This window comes from Takifugu flavidus, chromosome 8, assembly GCF_003711565.1.
Source record: "Takifugu flavidus isolate HTHZ2018 chromosome 8, ASM371156v2, whole genome shotgun sequence".
In the NCBI taxonomy this organism is placed as follows: Eukaryota; Metazoa; Chordata; class Actinopteri; order Tetraodontiformes; family Tetraodontidae; genus Takifugu; species Takifugu flavidus.
This window is the reverse complement of record NC_079527.1, coordinates 841,822-862,524: the sequence shown is the minus strand read 5'-3', so window position 1 is coordinate 862,524 and position 20,703 is coordinate 841,822. Positions and strand designations below refer to the sequence as shown.

The 20,703-nt window shown below is 44.5% G+C and overlaps 1 protein-coding gene across 1 annotated transcript; it reads right to left on the bottom strand.

Annotated features, from left to right (window-relative positions):
- Nucleotides 1–4,891: 4,891 nt before the first annotated feature.
- Nucleotides 4,892–19,844, bottom strand: LOC130529621 (uncharacterized). The gene is made up of 7 exons (XM_057040052.1): nucleotides 19,448–19,844; nucleotides 19,293–19,331; nucleotides 19,161–19,208; nucleotides 18,805–19,056; nucleotides 18,453–18,713; nucleotides 18,261–18,370; nucleotides 4,892–4,900 (listed from the first exon to the last, which is right to left on the bottom strand). Exons 1-7 carry the CDS (start codon nucleotides 19,467–19,469, stop codon nucleotides 4,892–4,894), a joined length of 741 nt encoding a protein of 246 aa, XP_056896032.1. The 5' UTR covers nucleotides 19,470–19,844.
- Nucleotides 19,845–20,703: the final 859 nt, after the last annotated feature.

Genomic DNA, 20,703 nt, shown 5'->3' with positions numbered 1-20,703 from the left:
CTGCCTTGACAGAAAAAATGTCCTGGGGATATGATGGGACATATAATGCCCCCATCAACATCGTGTCCACTGCGCATCCTCTCCTGTTGATCAGACGAACCTTGGCCGCACCCCTCTTCAGTGCGACTCCGCTGGTCCTCACACCGTCCGCCAACTCCAGGATGGGCTTTTGCGGCTTGAAATTCTCATCAAAGTCCTTGAACTTTGTGATGTCTGTCACGATGTGGGATGTGGCCCCCGTGTCGACCATAAGCCCTCTCTTCTGTGGTCTGCTGACAGGATCTCCATCCACCTGGCCCACCTTGAATGCAAACGTGTGGTCCTCCTCATCCACCCCCTGCTTGACCTTGCCTCTCCTCCTCCACCTGCAGTTCACCTCTTTGTGTGTGGAGCTCTTACAAAAACTGCACCATTGTCTCTGTACACTGCGCTGGCCCGCAGCAGGACACTCTATTGCTTTATGGCCCTTCTGGCCACAGCTGTAGCAGGTCAGTCTCACGTCCCCGCCAGATTTTCCTCTCATTCTCATGACGCTGTCCTCATCTGTGGACGCAGTCCTGAACTCTTTCGGTGCTCTCTTAGCTCCGCAACTTTGTCTTGTACTCAGTGAAGGTCAATTTCTCATCACTCTGGGCCACATGAATGGAAAATGGCTTAAACACATCTGGCAAGCCCTTTAATATCATTGCGATCAGCAAATCATCACTTAAAGTTTCTCCCGCATTCCTCAGTGCGGTAATTGCAGTCTCTGCCCGTATGATATAATCTGTAACGCTCTCATTGACAGCCTTTTGGAGGGATGTAAGTTCAGTATACAGATTAATCACACGGGGCTTCCCCTTGCCAGCGTAGTTGTCCCTCAGTATCTGGAGCGCTCTCCTACCATCATCAGCCGCATCCCTCATCACAAGAGACAAACTCTTGTCGTCCAACAGCTGGATTAACTCAGCATACGCTTCTTCGTTTTTCTCGGCATCTTCTTCTTCACCATCCTCACCCTCATCTGGCTCATGGAGGATGGTTTTCTTGAGTCAGAGCAAACGTAGCTGGCCAGGGAACTTAGTTTCCCATAACTCATAATTTTTCTTGTCTCCATTAAAACATAAACAATTCCATCGGCTTCCAATCTCTTTCCTGGGCCCATAACCTGTTGGCGCAGCCATCATAAAGAGCTGGATAACCGGGTACACATAGTAAGAGACGACACAATCGTGGTCTTTGTTTGACTGGGGAGAAAACTGGCACAAAGGAAAGCCATCAGTCATTTATTAGATTTGCTTCACCTGGTGCACTGGTGTCAGCATGAGGGCACATTCAAGAACAGTAGCAGGCATTCTGCAACAGTTTAACAGTTCCGCTCAAATCTCCTATTAACTCAATGCAGAAGAGAGTGGGGGAAAACGCCTCCGAACTGACAAAAGCTTCATGGTTAACTCGTCGTTTCTCCATCACCGGGTAAGCTAAAACTATAACATGCCAGGACTCCATAGAATTGGACGGTGTTAAGCAGTCCAAAACAGCTTTTGAATACGGGTGGTTCTGATCGCGAATTTGTGCATGGGGTGGAGGGGTGGAGCAGCTCACAGCCTGTGTGTATGGGAGGGGCTGCCTGTGTGTGTCACATTAATTGGGAAAATAAGACTATTTCAAATGGCAGCTTTCAAATTTCTCATTGTACGTGAATCCACCGCCACTTCAATTGATACAGTCCCACCCTTGCGCTTCACATAAGTACGCATCTCCTACATCACGCTGCTCATTTCAATTACTTTCACAACTGCTAAATGAACTAATTCGAGCTAAAGCTTCACAATCACACTATTCTGTGTCTCAGTGTAAAGAATTGACCGTTGTTAATTGCAGAGGCAAAGTAACCTAAACCATTGTCGCTCTTAAGATCTACATTTGATTCCAAATGGCTAATGCTAATAATCGGTATTGTGTCCCTCAGTTTGTGTTCTTATTTTATTCCTTTTCTGGGGGTTTAGTTTCTAACAGATTTAAGTTTTCAATTTACAGCTAATCTGGTTACACTGCCATCTAATAGGGTAGTTGGAAACAGGAAGTGCGTCAAGCACGAAGAAAAAGTGCAGCAGAATATGAAAGACATGTTGCTCCTGGATCGAGTCTGGTCACTTCTTTTACCTTTGCATCTTTCAAGGGCATGATCTGCAAGTTGATGTCGCCTTTCACTGTTGTAGTTGTTGTTCAAAATGCTGCATATTGCTAGTGTTGGGACCTCGAGTCGGCTATTCTGCACACCGATTTGAGTGTGAATGCGTGTTCTTGCATCGAAGCTAAACGTTGTAATTCTTTTCTCACAGTTTTACAAAATAAAATGGATCAGTAAAACCAGGGGTGTCCAAACTACGGCCCGCGGGCCAACTGTGGCCCTTCGTCCATTTTTAATTGGCCCGCAAGACATTTTATAAATAGAATAGAATATGGCCCGTACTTCAACTTTTGCTTGAGTGTATTGGACTTCTTAGTTTTAACACCAGGGGAAGCTACTGTTGGCATCAAGGCAGTTACTCCACCAAAAAGGGAAACCTGCTTTTGCGCATCACTTTGTAATAAGCGTTTTTCTTGTTAACACACAGTGTACAAACCGCTGTGTACAGCGCACACACTGCACATGAAAAGCAGCTCATCTCATCTGATGCAGATTTGCTCCTTGATCAAGTGACATTTGTCCGTATTTTTGGCACGAGTGGCGTCAGATCAGGACCACAGCTTGATGGTCCGATTTACATACCCAACTGATACTCACCAGAATAATTTACTAAATTTATACGCACGTCCAGTTCAGTCTGTTAATGTTGATAACCATTTCAAGTGAACGTTATTAGGTGTGCTCCTAAGCCTAATAACTTAAATAACAAGCTTGAAATCTACCAGTTTCATTTTCCCCTTTATTGTTTTTTCTCTGTACTGTAAATCTTCTAAGAAGAAATCTGAGGCTGCTGTTCTGGGAATGAGCTACCAAAGCTTTTTCTGAATAACTCAATAAAGATCCATTTATGCAAAGCTGTTATGAAGGCCATTTTGTCTTTAATTATATTCAACAATATAACATATTTGACCACTTTTAATTGATTTTTCTAACTTTAATACACTAAAGTTGAGGCTATATACCTAATTTCTTGTAAGTGGCCCAGCCCCTCCTATATTTTTATGTATTTGGCCCTCGGTGAAAAAAGTTTGGACACCCCTGAGTAAAACCAAAGAACAATTCAAGAGTGGTTGCTGATGCCATATGTTTAGCTCACTGCCGACGCTAAAGCTCTTAGTTGAGGGCAGAAGACTTACCATCCATGTCTGAAGCTTCTTGGGAAGAGTCATCATTGAAGATCTCAGCAGAGCTGTGACCTTATCCTACATCCCCTGATGGTTCAGATCAGAGGTGTCAAACTCAAATACCCAGTAGGCCAAAATTTAAAACTGGGACAAAGTCACGGGCCAACATTGGTATTTATTGAAAAAATCTTCCTCCAGCTATAACACGGTGTCACAGCCCCATTCCCCCAGTTCCCTCCTGACCCTCTGCCCCAGTAATTTTCCACTCTACCTGCCAGCCACTCCCACCCCGTCAGCTCAACTCCACTCACCTGCAAGCACAGCTGCAGCCGATTCCCAATCAGCCCGGTTTATAAGCCTCCCCTGCATTCTCAGTCTTTGCCAGATTGTTTTTCAGCATTCCCATGCAAGACTCTCCAGCACTTATCTGCCTTACTTCCTGTTGCTGAACCTGTTTGCCCCTGACCTGCCTGCGCCACCTGTCTCAGTGTTTATTGAACACTGAGACTTATTTACTGTACCAAAAGTCCCCAACAGGATTAGAGATCCTTCCTACTTTGCAAATGATCATGGTGTTTAAATTCAGAAACATTGTTTTTGTTTGTGTGAAGTGTTTTTAAGGAAAACCTTTTAAAGACAATGGTTTGTCATTTGAGGACTTGTATGTTTGATTTGGAATGATTATTCACAGAAGCAGAAAAGTTATTTGTCCTCACAGGTTTTTTATTGAGAAATATAATTTTCTCCACTGTTGCAGCCTTCAGTCTGCTCCCCTTCTGCCTGACCAGCTCCCCAGCTTTGGAAAATATCCTTTCACAGGGAACAGATGATGCTGGGATGCACAGATACTTGCATGCAAGTTTCCACAGCGTCAGATATAAAGTCTTTCGTGCCACCCAGTACTTCAAGGGATCCTCGGCTCTTGTCAGAATTTGTTCTTTCAAGTATCTATGACACAGACAGTAAGACAATGAATGACTGAATTTTTAAAAAACAACTGATGTTTCAACAGTAATCAACATGCATACCTCTGGATCTCCACTGCAGCGCTGGCAGATGCGCTGCTGGTGCAGTGCTGAGACTCTACATAGTTGTCCAGTAAAGCCCACAAGTGATTTTGTTCACTAGCACTGGCAGATGTTGTTGCAGTCTCCAGTGGCACATCTTCTGCCGACGCATCAATAAGAGTGCACACTCTTGTGTCGGCCTTTCCACAGCAGCCTGAGCATTGCTTTGATTCGTAAAGCCAGCCTGTTTAAATCGTGGATCCAAGATGGTTGCCACAGACAGGGAGTTCACCTTTTCCAAGCCGCTGAATTTTTCATTTAAATTATTTTTCAAATGGTTGGCAAGCGTGGCACCAATACAAGGAGCCATTTGGGCACACTCGGCAGAAATGACATGTCTCAGCATTTTGGCTAAAGGAATTGCCTTTGACCCTGACACTCTCCTTTTCTCAGAAAGCTCAACAGTTGCCTGATTGAATGGCCTTAAAACTGTCAGGCAATGGTTGATTGCTGCATAGTCATCAGCAGTGAAAGGCACTAAGTCAGTGCGAAGTGATGCCAGGGCTGCCCCTAAAGGTTCTCTCTGCTCATAAAGCCTATGGAGCATGGCATAAGTGCTGTTCCATCTGGTTTCAACCTCTTGAACAAGCTTTTTTTGGGGAATGCCCTATTAGCTTGAATAAACACAACTTTTTCCTTTTTTTGGAACTGGACTTGAAGTGTGCCACCATTTTGCGGGCCCTACTGCGCATGTCTCCAGCTCAGACTCTGACAAAGTGATTTTTTGACAATGAGATTTAGCATGTGGGCAAAGCAATAAATTGTGTCTAAACATTTAAAAGAGTTAACCTTGCCACAATATTGTGAGCCCCATCAGTAACCATCCCACAGACTTTTTCAGTGATTCCCCACAGAGAGAGAAATGGGGTACTTCTTGTCAAAGTGACAGGTTGACCTTTCCCTGAACCCGCCCACATCTGTCCCCCCCCCCCCCCCCCACCTCCCTTCCCCGCCTTCCCGCCTTTCTCCTTCCCGCCTTTTTTTAAAAAGGAAGGGCAACAGTTACAAAACAGTTACAAAACAGTTTTGCCATAGTCCTGGCATAGCCATCTGTGGACAACATGAGTAGTTCTACATCCGTGATTGGTGAGACGGCTGTGACCGTTATAAGAGAATTGTGTGGAAAAGTAGTTGAAAAATCCACGGTGTTTGTACAGCGTTCTCAGGCGTCACCTTCTGAGCCTTTGCAGCAAGAATGGTCTTTGGAGCCTTATAGTCAAACAGGGAGTTTTGGGTATGTGTTCCGTTACAAGACGGGGGAGCTGATTCTCTATCAGCGGGAAGAATCTTCCAGTGAGGGGCCTATGTTGTCGGCTACGATGTCTTCCAATGACTGGGGTGTGTTGAAACTGATCAAACCGAGAATGGTGTGTGTGACTGAAGAAGGCTGTGAAGAAAGAAACAACACAGAACAGAAACCTTCCACAGAACAAACATTTGTGAGCATTTGGTTGACGAAAACCTCGGGTACGGGAAGATGGTTCTATCGTGCTAGCTACAAGATGCAGATGGAAGAGATGTCAGGGAAACCGAGACAGTATTTTGTCTTGGATCTTTTTAGCTCAGACTGTGGGGTTTTCAGCAACGTGTTGACTCTACCTCTTGCAGCATGGATCGAAAAGATGCATGAAATGGATGATAAAATCACAAAATTTTTTCACCATTGTCGTCTTTGGAACAACACTGTGGTGACGAAAAAAAGAGTCCTCCCTCATGTAAGCCCACACCCATATCTCAAATGTATAAAAGACGTTCGTCTGAACCATACGTTACCCACTACCGGAGTGAAACACTAAGGAGAGCATGTCTACCGACAGAAGCGTCAAGAGCGGATCTGACAATCCGAGCAATTCCTATCTGTGGGATGAGGATGAGACACAAGCGGAACGCCCTCAACGTCGGCTTCGGCCTCGCAGGCTGGACTTTGACTCACTCATCCAACGCTTGGATCCCACGGATTCTAAGGAGTCTCTCACTCCTTGGCTAAGCCCTCCACCAACCCCACCCCTCGGACGCTCGGCATCGGATCCTGGGGTGTCCAGTCCTCACTCACCCTCACTGACACCACCCGTCAGAGACTCAGCATCACTTCCAGAGCTGTCCGAGTCTCTTCTCCAAGGCAGAGATCCTGCGCCGTCTCTGGCTTCTTCACGTCCAGGTTCTCCAATCTCTGTGAGCGGTGTGGAGAGTCTTTCACGCTCAACAACCCCTGATCTGCCTTTGCCCGACGACGCATCGGATCTCCCCGGGGGTGTATGTAACGGTGCTGACCAGCTTGACGGCTGGGCATCTGAATTCTTTGGTCTGGTAAAAAAAGGCGTTCTTCATCTACTTAGCGTCGTCCTGGACCTGTACAAGGGTGAGGTTTGCAACGGATGTCGGATCGACCACCCCAGCCAGCGCCAACACCAGTGTTTGGATGTGATCGAACCGGGTTTCTACCGCAACAACTTTTACATGTTGATGAAAAGACTCTACACACCCAAGTTCATTCCTGCTATTCAAAATTTCCTGAAAGCGTGCGGTGTCAACGCTGACTACGTGAAAGTCAAGATCGCCGCAGAGACCCTTTTGTTCGAGCTGAAATCCAGCGAATTAATCTACACTCCCATCCAACAAATGTACGAGAGTATCGCCGACAACGACAGCGAGATTAAACAGGAACATCTGGACACGGTGACTCAGTACTGGACTGAAAACACTTATATCTGAAAATGGTGTTTTCAGATATAAAATGGGGAGCTTCTGGGGAAAAGTTGTAAACGATGTAGAAGGTGTCAAGATCCAATTGATCAAGGGTCAGATAATAAACATCTTGTACCAGGCTATTGAGAAAAAAACGGCTTCAAACAAAAACATCTTGCTGGAAAAAACCAGAACGTGTGCAGGACCCGCACTTTGGGAAGAGATGGTAAATGACACGATGCTTATGAGCAAATCTGGATTGTCGGATTGTTTTAAAGTAATTTTTAAAGAACTGTCCAACGATGTTGTAAAACCATGTCATATGATAGCCTTTTATGCTTTGCTCATTGATGTGACCAGCAGACTTGTGCAAAACAACCATTCTGTAAGCATCTTGGAAGAACTTGGAAAATTACACGATGATATCTGCCTCAGTCTAGATCATAAAGTCTTAACTCAAACTCTATTGATGATAACGCATTGGTCTTGGACTAGTTTTTGACTATCTGTACTTTCACATTACAAATGTTACAAATGTATTTGTTCATGTTACTCACAAAATGTATTTACTCATGTTACTCACAAAATGTGTATGCTAAAGATTTCTTAACAGCTAATAAAAAAATAAATACCTCTCAAACGAGCATCCCTTCTCATTCTGTTTTCAACATGTCTGAGACACGCTTCATGGAAAAAGTGTACTATGATCCCGCGCATCCCGGTAGCCTCGGTGGTGTAGAGCGGCTCCATAAGGGGGTGCAAGAAGAAATGGGAAAGACGGTTCCTCGAGAAAATGTTAAAACATTTCTACAGGGACAGGACGCTTACACTCTACACAAACCGGCCAGGATACATTTTCCAAGAAACAGGGTTTTCGCCCCCCGCCCTTTAAACCAATTTCAAGCGGACCTGTGCGATATGCAAGCCCTGTCGGAGCATAATGACGGATATAATTATTTATTAACGGTCATAGACATATTTTCCAAAAAAGCTTACGTCAGGGCTCTGAAGAGAAAATCAGCGGCTGAGGTGGTAAAGGCGTTTGAATCCATTTTTGAGTCAAGTCAGACGCCTGAAAAAATACAAACTGATGCGGGGAAAGAATTTTTTAACAAGAGTTTTGAAGCTTTGATGAGAAAACACAATATCGTTCATTTTTCCACCGCCAGCCACCTTAAGGCCTCTGTGATTGAAAGATTTAATCGTACATTAAAAGGTAGAATGTGGAGATATTTTACAGCAAACAACACTCTGCGATACACCGACGTCTTACAAGACTTGGTGAAAAGCTATAATCACAGTTATCACAGCAGTATCAAGATGAAACCCGCTGAGGTAACCTCGGAGAACACTTTTAAAGTGTTTCAAAACTTGTACGGTAAATCTGAAAACCGACGGAAGGTTGAAACCAAGATGAATTTCAAGAAGGGGGACCTAGTTAGAATTTCAAAACTGAGAGGAGTGTTTGATAAAAAATATGAACAGAGTTTTACGAACGAGGTGTTTACGGTATCTGAACGCATCCCTCGCGACCCTCCAGTGTACAAGTTAAAAGATTACGATGGAGAACCCATCCAAGGGTCATTTTATGAGCCAGAGCTACAAAAGGTAACGATGGGGGAAGACAGACTTTTCCACGTAGAAAAGATTCTGAAGCATCGCGTCGTCAGGGGTGAAAAGCAAGTCTTTGTAAGTTGGAAAAACTGGCCGGAGAAATTCAACAGCTGGATCAAAGCCGCAGATTTAAAGAACGTATAAAAATCAACTCGCGATCGCAACGGATATCATTTCATCATGTACGGTCCGAAGGACGAGGGTTTTTTTATTACCCTACCCTCCAACGCCAGCGTCGATGTTTTTAAAGAAAACACGAGTTCCAGTTACCGCGTGGATTTGCCTCAACATATCGATTTAGAGGGAAGCTGGGAAGTAGCTTTAACGCAGATTTCATACCCGCACACCTTTTATCACCTTTATCAGGAGGATGCCTACTTTTACTGGAGGGAAAAACCTCAAGAACCGGCCACGGAGAGCGAAGTGCATCGTCAAGAGATGAGAAATCATATTTCAACGCCATCTCAGCCTTTAGATTCGAGATGGACGGACAATTTAGAAGAATAAAGTCTGATATTTACCTCGTCTATGACAGTCTTCTGAAAAGATTTGATTTCCAATCGGGAGGTAAAACCCACGTACTCTTCGAAGGACCCCTGGCATATTTGATGGGTATGAAATCAGGGGAATGGTTTACGTTTGACCAAAGGTATGCGTACTATCCCTGCGATTTACGAGCTGGGTTTTATCACATGTATTGTTACAGCGACGTAGTTGCACCGCAGATGGTCGGCGACGTTTATGCGCCACTTTTGAGAACGATTGATGTAAAAGGAACGTTCGGTGAAATCGTCACACAGTATTTCAATCCTGCTTACTATTTACCGGTGTCCAAAAACCACATTGAAAACATTCAGGTGGAGATAAAAACGGATCAAAACAAACCGGTAAAATTTTCATACGGCAAGACTATCGCGACTCTCCACTTTAGACCTAGAACTTGAACCCCAGGGTTATATATATTCCAATCGCCCGCGTCCTCATCATTCATTTTCAGGAGGCTGATCAGCTATCCACACACAAAGTGTTCAAGGCTAAGAGAAAAATAGAGAAAAAGAAAATGGCTCGGGTAGGTTTGAGAGAAGATCCTCACCGATTTGTACAATATTATGAGAGTCAAGTAGGGGGGAATTTGCCGGGGTTTTACGGTGCACCGGTCATGTACGGTCGGGGGATAGGATCTTTGTTTTCTAAATTATTTCGTTTCGTCAGCCCTTTGGCCAAGAAAGGTTTCGAAATAGCTAAACCTCATCTTAAAGCCGCTGCGAGTAACATCGCCTCCAACGCCGTCAAACACGTGATGGAACGGTTCGCCGGTGATCAAGAAGATGATCAAGAGATGAAGCAAGAAGGATCCGGGGGCATTATGGTGTTGTCGCGTAGGAAGAGAAGACGACCCCCGGAGAACGCATCCCCTCGAGCTTTAATAAACAGCCGTTCGGTAAAAGGAAGAAATCAGTTGCAAAAGGCCGTCGTGTGAAGAAGAAGTCCGTCCGGAGCTCTGATATTTTTTAAGAATATCTTTTCTTTGAGAAAAAAGAAAATGGCTCTAGTACATCAGAAATCTCCAGAGTGTACTCTGGCCGAATTGGATTTATTTTCAGCACCTATGACGCAGCTGTCTATCGATGAAAAAACCTACACGGAAATTTCTCCCCTGTCAGCCATCACCGACGGGGGACCCATTGAGTTTTTCATCCCCGGAGACGGGGACCGGTATCTGGATCTGAACGACACTCTGTTGCATCTCCGTGTAAAAATCACCAACCCTAACGGATCGAACCTAGCTAATGACGCAGCGGTGGGTCTTATCAATTATCCTCTAAATACAATTTTCAGTCAATGCGACGTGACCCTGGGGGATCGACTCATCTCTCAGTCGAGCGCTACCCACCCCTATCGCTGCATGATTGAGACCCTGCTCAACTTTTCACCGGACACGCTCTCCAGTCAGTTTACCGGGGGTCTTTTTTACAAAGATACCGCCGGGTCAGTGGACTCTATCGTGCTCGTGAACGGTCCAAATAAAGGGTTAACGAGGAGAGCCGCGTCCACAGCCCGTTCCAGAGAAGTACACCTGCTCGGTCCTCTCCACGGGGACATCTTTTTCTGCGAGAGACTATTGCTCAACTCTGTCGATTTGAGAATTAAACTGACGCGAGCCAACGATGCTTTCTGCCTCATGGGGGCGCGTGACTCTGCTTTTAGCCTAAAAGTACTGGGGGCTTCCCTATTTGTTAAAAAAGTAGCCGTGTCCCCTGCAGTCAGGTTAGGTCACGCCGCCGCCTTAATGAAGGGCAACGCTCTCTACCCCCTTTCACGCGTTAATGTGAAAACTTACTCTATTCCGGCAAACTCTAGGGTTTGCAACCAGGAGAATCTGTTTCTGGGTAGCATACCAAAGTACGTGGTTCTGGGTATGGTACACCACGAGGCTTTCACAGGAAGACGAGACCTGTCGCCTTTTAATTTCAGACACTATGACATCGAATACCTGGCTCTCTGTCAGGACGGCCGGCAAGTTCCGGCTAAAGCTTTCCAACCCGATTTTAACAACGGGGTGTCCGTCAGAGAATTCTACAACATGTTCCTGGCTACCGGGAGACATCTCAAAGATTTACCCCTGAGTATCAGCCGTGATGACTTTAATGACGGCTACTCTCTGTTTGTGTTTAATCTCAATCCGAGCGATGACAACGACGCACTGTCTACCGTCTCAAACGGAAACCTCAGGCTGGAGTTGAGATTTAGAACACCCCTGCCGCACACCGCGACCCTTATCGTCTACGCCTGTTACGATTCTATTCTGGAGATCAACGCCAAGAGGCAGGTGCTGGTGGACTATTATTAAAAGATGGACAACGTTCAACTAGAGAACCTTCTGCATAGCCTGCTGGGAGATGTGTTTTGCGGGGTGTGGGCGTCCGATCAACTGCCCATGCTGAATCCCTCTTTTAGAACCCCGGCCTACTTTATCGTCAACACACATCCGGCTCACATGCCGGGGGAGCACTGGTTAGCTTTGACGCTGGAAAATGGTGGCATAGCCACCTTTTTTGATTCTTATGGATTTCCGCCGGACTTTGATCACTACCCTCCGAGCATCTTACAGTTTCTGGAAAAACGTTCTAAAAACATTGAGTACCACGACGTTCAGTTGCAGCACCACATGTCGACGGTCTGCGGACAACATTGCATCTATTACCTCTGTCACCGCGCGTGCGGGCTATCTTTTGATCAAGTACTGTCTTTGTACAATGATGATGTAATAAAGAATGACTTCATGGTGTACGACTATGTGAGGAAATATCAGCGCTGTATTAGAAATAAAATCAATGGTCCCTCCAAGCAGGGGTGTTGTTTTTTTGCAATGTTTTAAAGATTTTTAAAGTTTTTGAATGAATGACTGTACGCTCGAAAAAATGTTTAATAAACGCTTTATTGGTAAAAGACAAAACTTTGTGTATTACATTTATTCACGATGAAATGTTAATCCAACGCGGGGGGTCATTTGTTCGTCTTCTAGTTTTTGACGGTAGATCCGCAGGTGTTTCAGAGTCTTGAGATCCGATCGCATCCATCTTGAGGAGTCGGTATTGATTACGCGCTCGTGGGTTACTTATAGAAGACAAAGGGATGTTTAATTCTGAGAGAGTATTTAAAAAATGTGTCCATCCGGGAGGTTCAGAACCCTCTGATTTTTTCTTTTTAAAAGGAAACAAGAGTCGTTTGAATAGATCGATCATGTGAGACCCTTTTACAACGTTGCCCCGGTACACAAATTCCCCTTTTGTATTCCAAACATCGTGACGGTCGGATAATTTCTTTAAGACGTATTCGGCGTTCTTGCGATCTCGCGCGGGGAGGCTCTGCAACACGTCGTCGATGATGCTATCGGACGTCCGTACGTCCGTCCCAGAATCTGCCTCTGCCTCCGTCTTTGTCAGATTCTCTGTCAGATTCTCTGTCTGATCCTGCTTCACAAAGGTCAGATATCTTTGCAGTAACGCGTTATATTTTTTAATTTTTTCATGAGAGCTCAGCCCCTGCTCGTTTAAGATGGCTCTCATCCTAGCATCCAAATCGTCCTCCGCGACATCTCTGATGGACTGGGAGGGTCGCGTCAGGCGGTTGAGTTGATGAGGGGTGACGAGAAACATTTTTTGGGCCTTTTTCAAAGTCATTTTCGTATCAATCCTCCGACGAGGTTCCCGATCAAAGGTACCACCGCTGAGAGGAGAGGTAAAAGAAATCCGCCCGTCTGCTTCTTTAGAACCTGTTGCTTCCTCTTTAAACTGGTTCTTTTATCAGCCAACAGTTTGATAATTTTTTTCTGTCTCTTCAGTTTTTTAAATTGAGAAGGAGTCAGGGGGACGTTTCCTTTTAGAAGATTTAAAGAAATCTCACACAGTGTCTGGATAAAATCCGGGGAGCTGTGAATAAGAATGTCTCTACGTTTCTTGGGTGTGGCACGGTACAGGGCCTTCAGCAGGGGTGCGTTTCTTTTTATACGCGCTGACATGATGATCTACGTCGACGCTCTGGGGATGTAAACGGCCGCTTGCTGGTGAGGAAGTACACCCGTCCTCAGTCTGTACGGATCTGGGCAGACGGGGGTGAGATCCACTATTAAATACCCGTGAGGGTCTTTTGTGGCGTCTTCAAAACTCTCCAAGAAAAATGTCTTTTGTGATGGAAAAATCTGATGAGCCAATATATTCATTTGTAGTTTATCCCGTGGGTTTTTAAACATGACCAAATAATTGCTGTTCAAACTGATGGTCCGACTGTGTTTACCCTGGTGAAACACGTTTTGAGTCAACATCATAACGCTCATGTTTCTGTGGTGGCGATACTGTGTAAAAATCTTTACCACTTCAGGATGGTCAGAGGCTTGAAAAATAACATCGTCCAAAATAATCAAATGCTTTTGATCAGGAGGAAACAGTGTTTCATCTTCAAAAGAATCAGGCAGACCTTTGACAAATTTAATGTTTTTAATCATCTTTTGCAGTTCAGTGTACATAGGTTGAAAAGAGGTATAAATCCACACGATATTGTCAGGTACAACATTTATTACACGGTCACAGTTTTCCAATACATTTTTTACAAAATAGGTCTTTCCACACCCGCTCGGACCCACGATTAAACAAGAAAAAGGAAAGATAAACCTAGGATCAAATTCAATTTCCTGCATTTCTAATACCCGAAAGGCAGAGTTGTTCCGTCAGCAAAGAGTCGTCTTTTGTCATACACCACCCTAAATTTTTTATCAAATGACACATTTCTCAATGCAAAACCCTTTTTATCACGTCTGATGCTGTGTTGACGGATCTCGATCGTGTTTCCCTCTTGTTTATTACTCAGGTAACCCTCCACCAGCTCTCTGACACTGTCAAAGCTCACACGCTCACAACATTCCCGGGTCTGAGTGATACCTTTCACACGCATGACGACTTTCTTTTTATTTCGTGTTTGGTACGCGTAACTCTTGGGACCCGCCGCTGCAAACTCTTGAATGCTGTCACCATCCAGTTCATCCGTCAGGTCACCTAAATAGTTACCCAGCTCTAGAGGTTTCTCACCCTCTTTGACCAGATAGATTAAACTATCTGTGTCGATGTAAAACACTCTGTCTTGTAGTTTTTCCAGATAACTGTACAGCTTCAGTCGTGCGTGTGCTGTGGTGAATGCTGCAATAAAAACATTACTCTGTTTACCTGGGGGTTGAACGTACCTGTCGGTGTATTTCCACCTGATGAGAGCTCTGTTGCTGTGGAGAACGGAAAAGTATTCGACTTTGTATTTACCTGAAAACATGTAACTAAAGAATTCTTTAGGATCTGAGACAATGGTGGTTTTAAACAAATTATCTCTCTGTGCAAACTTTCCCCACAAACTGTTGAGACACAATTTAGCAACCTGTCTTTTCACAGGATTGGTCTCGATTTTGCCAGCATCTAAAAGAATGCCCTGATGCTCCTGATAGTCCCTGATGTATTTTTCCCTGCTCTCTCGGTCCGTCGCCTCAGCGGGGTAACCCGAGGCTTCCTGCTTTCCTTTCAAAAAGGTGTGTATGTAGTCGGTAAACACAGTGTCGCTGCTCTTGTCAAAGTGCCAGACTTCTGTAATTTTACCCACCCTGTACCCCACCTCCAGAGCTTTGATGAATTCAACGGTGACCCAGACCCCCGTCAGAGCTCTGCCCTCATCGTCGTGTTCGCAGGGGCCACCCTCATTGTTAGTTTCGGCACAGGTGCGACACAGTGTAAAGAGTAATTTACCTCCCTCACTTTTGTGCGGTAACACGGGGAATAAAAGACCTCGAGGAGGATACACAGTGGCTCTGATGAAGCCGTAGTAGCTGCGTGGGTCCTCGAAATCTTTGTAGATGATCACGGGGTGACCAAAGGGGTAAGAGCAAGTACTGTTGACAAACGGGTACAGTGAGGTGACATCAACATAGTGGATGGTTTCATCGGGCGCTGCCGTGTGTCGCAGTTTTAAAGCGCTCGTTCTACCTCCGAAAAGTGCTTTTCGGGGGTTGAGAGGCTCAGGAGCGTTAAAGCAACGGAGAAATTCTTTAACCTCCGTGCATGTTGTTTTCATCTGGTTCCACGTGTGTTCTCTCATGACTACAACACGAACCCCATGTGTGGTCTGTAGCTCACTCACCCTCTTCTCACTTTTGTAGTGCAGTTCACCAAAGGTGACGCCTCTCATATCGCACTGTACTGTGGGATCAAAGCAACTGGGACAGCCGTGGTAAAAACATCCATGAAATTCCCAGACATGTTTTACACCGTCAATCTCAGCATATCCGTCTACGAAAAATGCACCAATCTGTTTTTCACCCATGTTTAGAGCATGCTGTATAAAGATTTTTTCTTTGTGCATCAACCATTCTAACCATTGAACCGATGCGCTAGAGAATCTTTTGCTCTGATTCAAATAGTTGTGAGGGCAGGGGATAGCCAGAGTGTTAGGAGTCAGATAATTGGTGCGAAACACCTTCATACAGGCTCCGGCTATGGTGATAGAACCAAAAGGGTCTACCCCCGTCTCACCTAGGAACTGATCTCTAAATTTAAGACTGCCCTGGGTGAGAATGTCAACATCATTTTTGCAGTACAGCGAGGCCTCCTTTTTGAAGTCAAAGGTACCTCGGCTGACCTCGTTGTACCACGGGTCAAATTCTTCCCGTTCGCGCACCGTCATGCGATCTACGCCGTAGTCGGACGGAACGGGATAGGGCCCCACGTAATTGAGGTGAATTTCTGAGCTAAATTTGTGTGGGAAATACCCCTTGGTCTTGTCAGTGAATCCTAAGGCTTTGGGCATAGCGCTGAGACGCATGGGGAGAAATGACAGGGAATCTATGAATTTGAGACCATAATGGGATTCCTCAAAACTGAGGATTTTACTCCCGTTCATCAGAATCTGTTGTGGCGTCACATCCAGTTCCAACATACCTTTTAACACCAGATAACTGTCAAACCCCTTGGCATTATGGGCTATAAAGATGTTCTGTTTGTATCGTGGCTTCCTGAAATGCAAAATAAACATTTTAGCACAGTCAAGACCATAAAACGCCTTCTCTTCACCTTTGGATGTTTTTGTATGCACTAAAAAAGGAACATGCTCTCCATTTTGACCCACAAATGTTTCAAAATCATAAAAAACCAAATCAGGATGTGAGATGTCTGGTTGGAGGGTAGGAATGTAACAACTATGATCGACTTTAGAGTCGCTCTGCAGTTTTTCACCACAGATTTTACATTTTTTCACCGCACAGCGATGCTTTGCATCGTCTAACGACAAATTGACACTGTAGTATAGTTCGCATCGTGCGCATTTTTTGATTCGGTCGCAGAGGCTGGACTTTCTGCTTGAACCGACCAATTTGTGTCTGGTGAAACAAGAGGGTGAGCGACACGTTCTGTTACAGTCAGAGCAAACCACTGTGTTGAACCCTTCTGTGGGGCAGGCAGGATCGTTGCACACTGCGCAGTAACCTTTACAAAAGTGGGTATAGGGGTGCTTAAAAGTCTTGTAACAATAATTACAGACTGACGACCCCAGGAAGGCTTTGAGATTTTTTATCCCATAATAGTGATTTTGTAGTAAAAAGAGAAACAACTGATTGGAACGATCAGAGAATTTTGTCTCATAATGTGAGAGGGGTTTACTGTGGCATGTTCTGTAAAACACAACAATTTTACGCCCCAGAATATTTTCAAATTTACCAATGTCACTGAAAGTGACGGGGGTCTCATCATTTAAACCAGCCTGATGCTGCAACTTCCTCGCAATATCAAGGCATTCTCTTTCAGTAAGTTTCGGGTAGATAACGTGAGCTAGACTGATGGCGAAGCAAAGCTGGTTGTCTCTGTTGTCTACGATAAATAAGTGACGTCTTTTTTTGTCAATGATTTCACAGTCTAGAGTTTTCTCCATCTTACGTTTGGCACCTCCTCCTGGGTTCTGCACCACGTGAAGGATGAATTCTATATTCTCATCCGATGAAATGATACCGTTTGACTGCACAATCCGATCTAGCATTCCATTAAAAGCCGGTAGAATATTTTCACCTTGTTCATCCACAGCAACTGTAACATGATTGTGTACGTTTTCACCCACCACCTCCAACTGTATTAAATCATTGCGACTACTATGTCGTCTGGCAACATCCACCAATTCGCTGATAACCCCTGTTACATCTCGATAGAATGTTGCAATGTCAGGCACATTTCCCCGAGTGGGAATGTTAAAGGAGCGTCTTGTTCTCCATGTGTTAAAATCATTAAAAAACCTCTCACCCCGCTCAGGAGAGAGATCGGATGGATTTTCTCCTAGCCCTCCTCCCCCTTGCTGAGGAGAAAGATGGGGTGATGGTCTGCTCTCTGACCCCCCTTCTCCTGGCCTCTCATCCTGTTCAGGAGGGGGGTTAGGAAGAGCCGATTGTGTCTCTGCTGAATCCGTCTCTGATCTGATTGTTACCGCGTGTAAGACATGATCACTTTGCGTGTGGAGAGCTGATGAAGGAGAATGATTTTCAAACTCTACTGCATTAACTGCATTAAGGTTTTCGAGGGCATCATTTATGAGTTGTAAGGTGTCAAGTTCTAGGACGTTTTCATTTTGCTCTGTAAATGTAAATTTATTGGAATGGAGATTGGAATTTCACTTAATTGATCAACAGCTATTTGTAAAGCATTCGGTACTTGATTAAAATATTCAACATTGAAATCCTCATCACTTAATTGATCAACAGCTATTTGTAAAGCATTCGGTACTTGATTAAAATATCAACATTGAAATCCTCACTTAATTGATCAACAGCTATTTGTAAAGCATTCGGTACTTGATTAAAATATTCAACATTGAAATCCTCATCCATATCTTAAACAAAAGACAGAAAGGAAAAAAAATTACAGCTTTTTCAACACTGTTTTAGTACACCTTTGGTTACAATTGGAGGAACAATATACCGTATGACATTATTGAAAATCTCCAGCACTACCTTGTCTTGGGGGTGTTGGGAATGAATGTAGCAGCCTGTATCCTCCTCCACCCTGTCAAAGACGGTTGACGAACGCTCTCGTGGTGCTCGTGCTGTTGTTGGGGATGATCGTTGCCCCCCGTATCCCCCTCCACCCTGTTGAAGGACGGTTCAGGGACGCTCTCGTTTAATCTCAACCCTGAATCTGTAATTAGATGAGAGATGAGTTTTATTTTTTTTATATATTATTATTATTATTAGTCAAGAAGATATAGTATAAAATATACCATCAAACAATCTCCTGACAATGTTAGACTTGTGTCTCTGGTTCCTACGTCTCCTTATCGGCCTCGCAGGTTCGAAAGGATCTGGTGAAAGGGAGAGTGGAGCTGCCGTGGGTCCCGCTGTAAGTACAGGGGTCAGAGTGGTACACGCTTGCCGTATTCTACGTCTCCTCGCAGGGGCAGAAGGTTCACGGGAGGGTGGAAAGGCCGTGGGAGTCACAGTGCTCAGAGAGGCGCACGTTTGAAGGTTCTGTTTTGATGGTTCTGTTTAGACAGAGGGGAAAATCGTTAAAATACAAATCATCAAAACGGCACATATTTTGTATATACTTCTAATCACAGATAAATATATTACCTTGTACAGTCGACTTCGGTCCTCCTGGCTGTCTCACACGTCTTCTGGAGAGTTTGTTCGTCTGCTTACTTGAGTCAGTCCCATGTTGAAGTGCCGAGGTTTCCCTCTCAATCTCAATTTCACCAATTTCAGTTACACAGCAATTTGTCCCCTGCACGGGGAGTGGGGTTTCAGAACACAGCAATGCTTTTACTGCTTTTTCAGTTTCTTGGTTGTCTTCGGATACCAATCTTTCAGCCCTGGCTAACAGATCTGAAAAATGTATCATAAAAAGTTATATTTCAGCAATCTATGAACAACTGAGCTGTTCATAAAAAACAAAACAAAACAAAAAAAAAAAACTGTATGTAAAATACCAATGTCTGTTTGCGTGAGGGTTATTCCTTCAAACTCATCGGCGCTGACTTTAAAGATACAGAAAATTACACTTAAAAATCTAGAATAAAAATAGAACAACTTTCAGGTTAAAAAGATCACGGATTGCTTACCAGGATAAATTGGCATATGGTGAACCTCTACTGTAACTTCTAAAACACAGTTATTCGTAAATAGTAGTTAATCATTAATAGTTCATTCATTAATAGTTTTCTAAAACTATTTAGAAAACTACAGAGAAAAAGTTTGGGAAGAATTTGAGGCTTACCGGTAGTCATCTTTGCAGCCATCTTTGTTTGTTACACGCGCTCGCAGACGGTGAAGCTTCCGATGAAGTTCTGGAGGACTGAGCTAATGACTGTGAGATGATCATGTATATATTCGCTTTACAATGCTTGGCGAGAAGGAAAAAAAAAAAAAAAAAGTTGATTGGCGCCGAAAAGTCTGATATTGACGATTGCCCCGGTGGACCAACTGGTGGTGATGTAGCTCCCATGGGGATACCTCCCTACACGGGAACTCTACCAAACAACAGGTTCAGGCGATATAACTCATGTTAAGAATGTTTTTCTCCAGGAGGGCCTCCAGGTCTCCACGGGATTTAAGCTTCTTCAGTTACACACCTCGGACACCGGAAGACAACGTAGGCCCCTAAATTTCTTACTTGAGGCCACAACTCTTTTCTCTTTTCTTCTGAACCACAGTGTTAGGGTTCTAACAGTCTAACTTTCTCCAATAGTTTTCTCTTCTCTAGTTTTCACAACTGTTTCACAAAATGTTTGTTCTGTGGAAGGTTTCTGTTCTGTGTTGTTTCTTTCTTCACAGCCTTCTTCAGTCACACACACCATTCTCGGTTTGATCAGTTTCAACACACCCCAGTCATTGGAAGACATCGTAGCCGACAACATAGGCCCCTCACTGGAAGATTCTTCCCGCTGATAGAGAATCAGCTCCCCCGTCTTGTAACGGAACACATACCCAAAACTCCCTGTTTGACTATAAGGCTCCAAAGACCATTCTTGCTGCAAAGGCTCAGAAGGTGACGCCTGAGAACGCTGTACAAACACCGTGGATTTTTCAACTACTTTTCCACACAATTCTCTTATAACGGTCACAGCCGTCTCACCAATCAAGGATGTAGAACTACTCATGTTGTCCACAGATGGCTATGCCAGGACTATGGCAAAACTGTTTTGTACTGTTTTGTAACTGCTTCCCTTCCTTTTTAAAAAAAGGCGGGAGGAGAAAGGCGAAAGGCGGGGAAGGGAGGTGGGGGGTGGGGGGGGGGAACAGATGTGGGCGGGTTCAGGGAAAGGTCAACCTGTCACTTTGACAAGAAGTACCCCATTTCTCTCTCTCCCCACTCATCAAATTTGCAATTGTTTCTGAAATATTAACTGCTGTGTGGGCCAAAGGAAAATACTGCACACCTAAAAGCACAGTAGCCAGATCTAGGCTGTCTGACACATAATGGAAAGTGACACCAAGGTACCAATCCATGTGACTGATGTCCACATTCAGCAG

Bases quoted from the DNA above. Each gene is read 5' to 3' on its own strand.
- LOC130529621 (XM_057040052.1), bottom strand. From the start codon at position 19,469: ATGGCTGCAAAGATGACTACCG. The intron at 19,209-19,292 runs GTAAGCAATCCG...GTATCTTTAAAG, and splicing joins CCATATGCCAATTTATCCTG to TCAGCGCCGATGAGTTTGAA. The intron at 18,714-18,804 runs GTAATATATTTA...CTGTCTAAACAG, and splicing joins ACCGAAGTCGACTGTACAAG to AACCATCAAAACAGAACCTT.